This window comes from Sciurus vulgaris, assembly GCF_902686455.1.
Source record: "Sciurus vulgaris genome assembly, chromosome: X".
NCBI lineage: Eukaryota > Metazoa > Chordata > Mammalia > Rodentia > Sciuridae > Sciurus > Sciurus vulgaris.
The window spans coordinates 41,793,275-41,804,070 of NC_136471.1; the positions used below are offsets into that span (position 1 = coordinate 41,793,275).

The 10,796-nt window shown below is 45.4% G+C and overlaps 1 protein-coding gene across 1 annotated transcript; it reads left to right on the top strand.

Moving 5' to 3' along the window:
- The first annotated feature begins 2,744 nt into the window (after positions 1-2,744).
- Positions 2,745-4,313, top strand: KCNE5 (potassium voltage-gated channel subfamily E regulatory subunit 5). Its single transcript, XM_079123836.1, has one exon. The coding sequence runs from the start codon at positions 2,903-2,905 to the stop codon at positions 3,329-3,331; it is 429 nt and encodes a 142-aa protein (XP_078979962.1). The 5' UTR covers positions 2,745-2,902; the 3' UTR covers positions 3,332-4,313.
- The last annotated feature ends 6,483 nt before the right edge of the window (positions 4,314-10,796 follow it).

Consider the following 10,796-nt stretch of genomic DNA (forward strand, 5'->3'; position numbering starts at 1 on the left):
TTTCAGTTCAAAGGAGGAGAAGATGGGGTCTATTGGTGATGAGGATTTAAGGACCACCAAAGATTGAGGGCTCCATTGAAGAAATGATAAGGAGTAACTCTGGGGTTCTGAATATAGGGATGGACTGATGAAAGTGGTGTTGGAGGAGAATTATTCTAGCCACAGCATGGTGTATTGGGTTATAGGCAGGGAGATCTGCCAAGAGACTCTCAGTCTGCATATTTGACCTGAGGTAATGAGAGCTTGGATTAAGCTGTGGCAATAAAACTAGAAAGGAAGAAGCAGATGAATCTGAGAGATGCTACCAAGAAAGAATCAGAGAAAGAGACTCAGATTTGACTGAACACATGTCGGTTAGTAGGCAAAACCATTTAATGGGACCCTTTCTAAGGAAATGTTAAGAGAGCAAAGCTGAGGATTGAGTCTCCCAGGATTCCAAGAGTTAATGGGAGAAAGAAGGAAGGAGGAGCCAGCAAAGAAGACAGAATGATGGGTCAGAGTGATAAGAGAAACTTGAGAATACAGTGCCATGAGAGCCAAGGGTAGGACAGTTTCAGGAAGGAGTGGGTGATTGATGGTATCAAATTCATCCTCAAGGTTAAAGAGGCAAACTGAGCAGAGACCCTTGAAATTGCCGGGGAAGTCACTGGAGAAATAACAGAGCAGTTTTGGTAGAAAGCATTGGACTCTAGAAGGTTCCAGAGGAGGGAGAGATGGGAAAATAGAAGTAGCTCATGAACACCAGCCATGTGAAAGGAGTAATGTGGTAGGACTAAAAAGAACGAGATCAAACTTTATAATTCTAGTCCTGCTATTTAACCACCCAGAGCTTCAGTTTTCTCTTTTGAAAACAAGAATAATCCTACTTGTTGATAAAGCTGTTGAAAAATACAAGTTTAAATGATCATTCTTTGCTATAATGAAAGAGATTTTTCCCCCACTCAAACCCCACCAAATAACCCCCTAGTTATTTCTGGGCATGTTTTAATAGATAAGAGGAGTCTTTTAGCTCAACATTGTAGTATACCTAGACTGACACTGTTTTTACTGCTTTGAAAAGTCCGTAGCTGGTGTCTGTCCTGTGTCATTCATCATGCTGAGTCACATTAGCAACTCTTCCCTGAGCCCCTCTGAAGTGAGTGCCCTGAAGCACTGTCAGGGTCATGAGGCCTGTGTAGACTGAAGCCAGGCTCTGAGACTGGATAGTTTGGTGCAAACCTCACTTTAAAAACAGGATGCTGTAGCCTCTGAGCTGGTAATGGGCTGGAAGATGGCATGGGCAGAGGCACCAGGAAACCTTCCTTCTGAAAATCCATGGCACCTGCAGTTTGAATGGCCACTAGACTGAATGGTCTTGAACAGGCAGCATGGTTTTCAAGGTGTGATAAGGGCATGTACTTTTCTTTCCTTCTAGTCTCATTTGGTGACTCTATTCAAACGGACTTGACCAGCACTACCTCAATTTTTTTGACCTCACTACCTACAAATCCTCCCTTTTCCTTTGTGAAACCAGCCTGTTTTCAGTTTAACATAGTCTAAACTAACCTTTTGCTGACTGCCTTCTTTTCCCTAAAAGAAGATACCCCCTGAGAAAATATGGCTTCCCCAGAAGCCATCAGGGCCTAGGCCTACTGCCAACTCCTGGAGAGATACATATCTGTGTGCTAGTCTAACTGGGATGGAGGTAAGCATAAATTCTAGAACTGGCACCCATCAGACCCTGAAACATCTAGAGAGTATAAACAAAGGGTCTTTTAATTTCCCAGATCCTCTTTAATTTTTTTTTTTTTCTGTACTGGGATTGGACCCAAGGATGACCTACCACTGAGCTATGCCCTAGCTCTTTTTAATTAAAAAAAATCGAAGCAGGATCTTCTTAAGTTGCCCAAGCTGGTCTCAAACTTGTGACCCTCCTGCCTCAGTCTCCTGAGTCCCTGGGATTACATGGTTCCTGCTCCTCTTAATGGAAGAACTTGATTCTATTTCTGGGAAGATGGTTTACCCAAAGGAAACAAGGTCCCATCATGGATGGTACCCTCACATGCTAAGATGTGTGGGCCCCTCAAAAAGTGTGACCAGAGATCAGAGCAAGTACTACTTTCCAGCAGTGTGGTATATCAGCCAGCAACCATTGTGGACAACCTGAGAGAGCCCTACTCTGCATTGGCCTTCTAAGCAAGAATCTGACTACTCTGTCACCAAATTTGGCTTGAGCAGCTCTCCTTGCTTAGAGGTATGGGGGTGGAAAGGTGGTATGAGGACCAGAGGAGAGATTGGCCAAGGTCCTTGACTTGGGAGTAACTGCCATGAGATATGGATAAGGAAGGGGTCACTGCTGCCATGTTAGGGGAAAGCTGCTGGAAGGCATCTGAGGTCTTGCTAGAGCGCACAGGGGCAGGTCCAGCCTTGGGGGGCCCAGCCGCTGTATCTGGGCCAAAGCCGGGCCTGCAGGGCAGGTGGCCAGAACTTGGAAGGAATTCTCTTCCGCAGCCCTAGGTCCAGGCTTGGCCCCAGCAAGCTGCCCTGCCAGCCTCGGCTGCCTGGGGCCTCCCGCATTCCGAGCCCCCGCCCCCTCCCTCTCAGCCTCTCCTCTGGGCTCGCCCCCTCCCTTGTCCCCTTCTCCTCCCCCACCAGCTGTCCCCTTTCCCCAAGCAGCGAGACAGCCGGAGCCTGGGAAGAGGCAGCCGCGGGCCGGAGGGGGCGTGGTGGGGAAGGGGAGGAGGGGCGGGGGGTGAGGGGATAAGGAGGCCCGGCGGCCGGCGCCCCTAGCCACTGCTCGCGCGCCCCAGCGCTGTGTGTAGCCACCGTCGCCGTCGCCGCGCCCTGCCCGCTTGCTCGCTTCCCCTTGTCCGGGGGAAAGGTCAGCAGCGTCCTGGAGCCTCCGTGTCACTCCCCGACAGCCATGAACTGCAGCGAGAGCCAAAGGCTGCGAACCCTGTTGAGCCGCCTGCTGCTCGAGCTGCACCATCGGGGAAACGCCAGCGGCCTGGGTGCCGGCCCTGGCCCGAGCATGGGCATGGGGGTCGTGCCTGATCCGTTCGTGGGCCGCGAGGTGACCAGCGCCAAGGGCGACGACGCCTATCTCTACATCCTGCTCATCATGATTTTCTATGCCTGCCTGGCCGGAGGCCTCATCCTGGCCTACACCCGCTCCCGAAAGCTCGTCGAGGCCAAGGATGAGCCGTCTCAGGCCTGCGCCGAGCACGAATGGGCCCCGGGAGGCGCCCCGGCAGCCGACGCTGAGACTGCCACCGGACCCCCGCCCGAGGGCCGCCTCCAGCTGGCCCCGGGGGCGCTGCCTGCCCTCGCCCAGGGCGCCGAGCGGGTCTAGAGCCACAGCCCCGGCTCGCTCGCTCGCGCCCTCCTCATCTCTGCTTTTCCCCGGGCGCGGCTCTTGTCTCTCCTCCCCTTCCAGGGCTCGCCTCACCTGAGACCCAGACAGAGATGAGAGGTCAGGAGGCCTTGTCTGGAAAGCCCTGGAAGGAGAAGCATCGCCTTAATCCCTCCTGGCCAGTTTCTCCCTCCTCCCGCTCCCCTCCATTCCCACCCTGCACCTCCAACTGCACTAAACTGCCTCTGCTTTCTTGTCTTCAAACAGCCCTGACACCATGCTCCAGCCCCCTGGGAACTGAATCCAACACGTCCAACTCTTGGCACTGAACCGAAGCAATGAGGTCTATCAGAACTCTGGGCCGTCTAACTGGCAGCTGCTCCCGGGACTGCTCACTCTGCAGAGCCAATGGGGCTTGCCATCACTGCCAGACCGGCTGCAGCAGCTCCAGCTTCCTGTTGCCTTAGGGACAGAGACAAAGAAAATGAAGAGACCTCAGACATCTTTTTCCTCCCTCTCTCTTTCAGCAGGGAGCTAGCGGGGACACTAGGACCAGTCTGGGGGTTAGAATGGACTTAATGGGGACTGAAGGGGGAGGGGGCTCAATGGAATGGGACAGAACTATGACATCAACTGTATGGTTTTCTTGCCTCCCCAGTTTTCATCCCAAAGGTAACTTGACTGAGTTTTAGTAGCTTTGCCATCTGCAGCTGGGTGCATCACCCCAGTAATTCCAAATACCTCCCCTGTAATGACTCAGTTGTAATTGCAGTGTCCACTTCTTCCATGGAACATGAGGCTCAGATGTCCCCAGTTCTGTAACCCTGGGGAATGTCAGAGGCAGGAAATAAAGTTTGTTTAAACAATAACCTAAGACTCTTCTCTCAAAGATCCCAGCCTAGAGAACCATTACTATATAGAGAAGGAATGTCCTTTTGCTTTTGGAAATGACCTTTAGATTTGGGAGGTGGGTTGTTGCTATATCTGTATTTTTTGGTCAGGTGCAGTACGATAGGTGTGATTGTAGGTGAAGAACACTCTTAAGCGGGGTGCAGTGGCTAGTGCCTGTTATTGCAGCTACTCAGGAGGCTGAGTCAGGCATATTGCTTGAGCCCAGGAGTTAGAGACCAGCCTGGACAACATAGAGAATAGTTAAAGTGTTGTTTTTTCAAGTGTTTCAAGAATTATTCCTGCTTTATTACTCCCTCCTCTTTTTTTACCTTAATTGGGAAGCACTTTCAAATATGACAGTGCTAAATAAGAGTTTCCACTTTCCCTTCCTTCTGTAGTTGTTTAGCATGCACTTAAAACAATCCTAAGTGCATCACTATAAGCTATTATCATAGCTAATTTTTAGAAGCCACTTTAATAACTCAAAAAGAAAGCTACTACATAGTATAAATCTTAAGTCAAAGGAAGATTCTTGGACTAAGCAATGCTAGGAAAAGGTAGAGCTGTATGTGTATTGATTTATACCCCTTATCTCAAGAAGGATGTTAGAAACTTGCCTGCTTAGGGTTGAAATGCTTAGACCAATGATGACTTTGTTTTTCATCAAACACACATGAAGTCACTCCCTAGCACTGGGCCAAATTGTTTAAATACAACTGGCTTGTCAGTAATGGGAGGACAAAGATATTATGGGTCATATAAATGCATTGATAATATACAAACCTCCTTCAAGGCATTGGTTTTGACTTTCCAGCCCATCTGGTATTTTACAGGAGCTATTAATAAGTTAAATGAACTTACTTTTGTTTCCAGGATTCAATCCTTGAAGCTATACTGGCATTGCCCCATTGGCTCCTTGCCAGTCCTAGTTCCAGCCCTAAGGTCAATCCTTCTCCTTGAAGGTGGGGGCCATGGATTGGGCAGCTGTCCAAGACAATGACAGGAAGAGAGGGGAAGATGTGAGAGACATCTCAGCCAGGCAGGGAGGTCTGAGGGGAATGTAGAGGGAGGGAACCATATACAGCAATGCTGAGGGCAATGCAGGGACAGTTCCCTGACTGTGTTTTAAGTACAACAATGTTGTTCATTTCTCTGGCATAACTGGGGACACAAGGTTATTTTGGTAATAAAACATAATCACTGCTTTAGGTGTTGAAGCTTTGTAAATATATTCGTAACATTTTTCCATAGAAATCTATTGCCAAAAATAAAAGAAGCTGGGAGTAGTTGGCACAATGCCCATAAATAAGCATTAATGTACCAGCCGTGAGAAGCAAATCCCATGGCAAAATGTTTCTGCTTTTAAGAACATTTTAAACTTTTTATGATGACTTATGGCACCCACTGAGAACATATAACCAGGGTAACTGTAGAATGGTCCCAGTGAGAAAAATGGACTAACCTGGGGGAGAACAATTTGCTTTACTACCCAATTGCTTTTTTCAAACACTTTCAGTCGCAACTGAACCCCAGATAATCAAGTTTCCCAGAAGTCTAGACACTCAACTTTCTACCAGCCAATGGGGGCATCAACAGCAGTTGAAACGATCATATTGTGGTCAGCAAAAGACAGAAAAAAATGATGCTTGGCCAACCCTCACTTTCAATCATGTATCCCCAAAGAGCATGAGCTGACTGCACAAAATTGGAAAATTTTAGCCTTTTTCTTAATGTGATTTCAAAGATGGTAAACATTTTATAAATTGGAGTGATTCTTTTTCACCCCACCTAGCAGTCTGTTTCTCCCCTCTGCATATACAGATCCTGTTTCCATTTCAATTCAGATCTTTGCTCCCATAATAATAATGAAGCAGACGATCCACGCTTCCTTTTTTGTAACTTGGGGCTTTCAACAAAAAGGGACTAAGGAGATGTTTTGCGTTCCAGTGTCTGGAAGTGCTCATTGATGGTACAAAAATAAATAGAAGCTTTTCTTCCATCACAGACATATTTCTATGTTGTTGACTTTTCTAGAGTGATATTAATAGGATCTTTCATTTTTCTCTAGTTAGCATCTCTTCTCCTTTTCAACTTGCCATTGCTTTTATAAACCCAAGATCTGCACAGAATTTGTGTCAACAAAGAGAAGAGGCCCTGGGATGCTTTCCAAACAGTTTTGCCTGGAGGCTAAAGTAAATGCACTGTGCTGTCGCAAAGAAAGCATAGGATTGAGAATCAGGAGAACTGGGGTTCAACCCTGGCTTTGACAATTAGAGTGTTTTATTTCTCAGAGTGAAGTGCTTAACCTTGGCCAGGCTCCAGTCTCCAGAGTTGTGGAGATTTGAAGATCAGGTTGAAATCACAAATGGGGAATGTCTGGGAGAAGTATAGCAACTATAGGTGTACATACTGTTCAATTTAGATTTTCCTTTTCCTTCACTGGGGGAGTGCCCTTGGGCAGTTAGGTGGGGCAAGTGGATGGAAGAGAAAGTTCTGCCATGTAGAGTCTACTTTTATTGCTCAAATAAAATGGTTGCCAATACTGTACTAGCTCCCAGATTTCTCAGCCAAGCTCCCCAATTCTCAGAATCTTGACGGACCAGGAAACTGTGCCTAAATGTTTTACCATCTGTTTTGGTTTGGATATTAGGTATCCCTCAAAAGCTCATGTGTGAGGCAATAAAATAGGGTTTAGAGGTGAAATGATTGCGTTACGAGAGCATTAACCTAATCAGTGAAACAGAGTGGTAACTGTAGGTAGGTAGGGTGTGGATGGAGGAGGTAGGTCTCTGGGGGTGTGCCTTTAGGGTACATATTTTGTTTGTGGTGAGGGGAGCTCTTCTCTCTCTCTCTCTCTCTCTCTCTCTCTCTCTCTCTCTCTCTCCTTTCTAGTGTGAGGTCCTGAGACACTTTCCTCTGTGACACTCGTCCACCATGATATTCTTCCTCATCTTGGGCCCAGAGCAATGGAGCCAACTGCCTATGGATTGAGACCTTTGAAACCATGAGTGCTAAATAAACTTTTCCTCCTCTAAAAGTGTTCTTGTCACTTGTCTTGTGTTTTGGTTGCAGTCGCGAAAAAGCTGACTAAAACACTATTCCTCTCTTTTCCCTTTTCCTGCAGGCCAATGGTGCCTTTAAAAAATAATTATGAGAGGCTGGGCATGGTGGTGGTGTTCACCTATAGTCCCAGCTCTTTAGAAGTCTGAGGAGGAAGCATGGCTTGAGCCTAGAAGTTTAAGGCCAACCTGGGCAACATGGTGAGATTTTCGTTTTAAAAAATGACGATAGTAATACTTTATTTACAGGACTTCACCAGGACTGTTGTCTAAACTTTTGAAGACAAAGGTCCTCGGGAATTGTCAGAAGGCATAAGAGAAGAATGAAGGGAAAGAATCAGGAGCTGTGGGCTTTGTGAAGGAAGGAGGAGGAAGATAACTTTAGACAGGGTCTCACTATATTGCTGAGGGTGGCCTCAAACTTGTGATCCTCCTGCTGCAGCCTCACAAGTCACTAGGATTATAGGCAGGTGCCATCATGCTCAGCAATATCTTTTTTTAAGTGTACAGTTAAGTAATGCTAAGTACATTCATGTTGTTTTGCCACAGTGCCCTTTTATGTCAGAGGAAAAGGCAAAGAGTGAAATTACTTTAAATATCACTGACAGAGCTTAATCACTGCCTCAGATGACTCCCATATATTAAATAGATAACTTGAAACAATGTAAAGATAAAACTCAAGGAAAGAATCTTCTCATTGTGTGTTGCCATGAGCTTTGGAAAGAGAAATACCTTAAAATGTTTACAAACGTTGGGAAGGGTACTAAGGAGAAGGTGCTGTACTTCCCACAGCTTCTCAAGGCACATTCTGCTTTTGCTGACACATGCTCTTGGAACCCTGGGGGGGACTAGGATGGCCATGAATGACTAGATGGCAGTCATTTGAATTTACCCAATTCCCACATACCTGACCCATAAGATGTCCATTCATGAAAATATTCCAGCTCTGTGGGAGGACAGAGGGTCTCTGTTTGGCTCTTTTTAGGATCTAGATGTGATCTAGTAGGGGTTGCAGCTCCAAAAAAACTTGGCAAATAAAAGAATGGAGATAAGCAAACTGCTAATTTTGTCCCACCTCTCATGGGGCCCCTACTCTAGGGTCACTGTGGCCTATGTGATTAGTATTTATCTGATTTTACATCAAATCTGCAGTTCATCCCCAGCAATGATATAAGGAATATATCTTTTTAAAAATATTTTTTAGATGTTGATAGATCTTTATTTTATTCTTTTATTTATATGTGGTGCTGAGAATCAAACCCAGTGCCTCACACATGCTAGGCAAGCGCTCTACCACTGAGCCACAACTCCAGCCCCAAGGAATGTATCTTTAATGGTAGTTTTCAGACACTTGGGTGAGGAAGAGAGATAAAGACATTCTTGTCCTAGGACATTTGAATGCAATATGAGTAAGGCTAGCTGTGGCAATCACATCATTTCTGTAAGTTCTTCAAGGACATAAATTTGACTTTTTTCTTAGACTCACTGCTTCTGGGGGAGTTCAGAAGACTACAACTTTCAGCTGTCTAGGAGGGCATCTGCATTTCTGTGAGTCTCCTAGGGTGGGGGATGGGATGAGATGGGTTGTACATGGGAGTAATTAGAGTAGGCAGAAAGGAAGAGAAACCATTGGCCTGCTCCCCAGTCAACCAAAAGCTACATTCACAAACAGGACCCATGAGGAATGGCTGAGAAGAATAAAGAGAGAAATGTGATGATGGATGTGCCAGGATTGTGAGGTGGAACTCGTACCATTCTCCTGCCTGCTAGGTCTGTACCAAGCCAAGCCAATAATCAAATGACAAGCTCTACCTGGAGGTGGCTGCTCTGGAATTGGCTGGGTTGTTCTTCATCCTTTGTCTTAAATAGCTGGCACTAATCTTTGCGAGTTTGGGTTTTTCCTCTAGCAAATCCAGAGCATGGTCTGTACAAAAGCTCCAGCATTTTAACTTTCTCCATCACCCATTAATGTGGAAGAATGTAGTACAGGGCATAGGCTCTAGCACCACACTGTCTGAGACCAAATCTAGGGTCTGTCTTTCACTAGCCAGGTGACATCAAGAAAGTATGTAACCTTCTCTAAGCCTTTTCCCATCTGTTAAATGGATGTAATAAATCTCCCTAGGATTGTTGTAAAGTTGGAATATTTAATATAGTCCCTGGTCCAGAGAAAGGGTTTGATAATAATAGGTATCCCTGTTCTTCCTTCTCAAATTCCAAACCCTCCACCACTACCCTCTATTCTCCAGGGCCATCAGCCTTTCTCTGGCTCTATTTTCCTTGTTCCTGCCAGCGTACAATGTATGTCTGCCTTCCCCACCTTAAAAGCAACTCTCTTGCCCTTCTTTTCCCTCCAGCTATTATCCAATTTTTCTTCTCCCCTATAGAGTAAAACTCCCCAAATGAATGGATCCGAATTCTGGCTCTTCACCTTCCAATCTTGGCCTAGTCCATTGCAATAGGATTTTCATCTCCATCACACTAATGACACCGTGTTGACATTGGTACCAATGACCTGCATGTTGCCAAATCTAATGCTTGATTGCAGGTCTTCATTTTCTGTGACTACTAAGCAGTATTTAATAGAGTTGATCACTTCTTCCTTGACACTTTTCTCTTGATTTCCAGTGTCTCATTGCCTCCTATTCATCAGTTCTTTTTCTTCTCAGTTTCATTTACAGGTTTCTCCTCATCTCTGCCCGTTGGTATTGAACTATCCATGGCTCCATCCTGGAACCTCTTCTCATCTACATTGTACTCTTTCTCCCTTGGTCATGTCAACTGGTTCCTAACACACTAAATGTCACCCTCTTCTATAAATATCATCTTTACAATGATGACTTCCATATTGATATTTTCTGTCCATGAACTCCCTACTCTGAGCTCTAGGCTAGCCTATCTGACTATTTACTTGACATCTCTACTTGGGTATCTAAATCTGTTTCTAAGTTAACATGTTCAAATAAGTTTTGGAGATCCTTCTCCAAAAACTTTGAAAGATCAAGCAGTCCTTGACATCTGGAAACTGCTGTGGCATTTACATTTAGTCCTCACTCTTATTACAAACTGGCCTGTTGTTCACAGGTAGACCATGCTATTCTCATTTTGGACATAAACAATTCCACAGAACACTGACATCACACAAGTCTAATGACAAAACGAAACATGTCTCCAGGACTATGATATAGTGAGACAAAATAAGACCATTTTATAATGTTATCAAAGCAGTGGGGAAAATGAGTTACTGTGAAACTCACAAAATTCCAAACATCCTCCTTTCCCAGCTTAGCTGAGTGACTGTTACTCCTTTGAAAAATATAGCATTCATCTTGTTCTAGTCTTCCCTTCTAGATTGTTTGCATTAAGATACTCAGTCATAGAATTACCCATACTTGCTGATAGCACACATATTTTGTAAATGGTACTACCACGAACCATCCAGTTGATCTTGCAAAAACAGAAGTAAAATTAACTCTGCTTTTCCCCTCACCCTCCTACATCCAGTCTAGGAGCCA

Coding starts and splice junctions, on each gene's coding strand:
- KCNE5 (XM_079123836.1), top strand. CDS start 2,903: ATGAACTGCAGCGAGAGCCAAAGGCTGCGAACCCTGTTGAGCCGCCTG.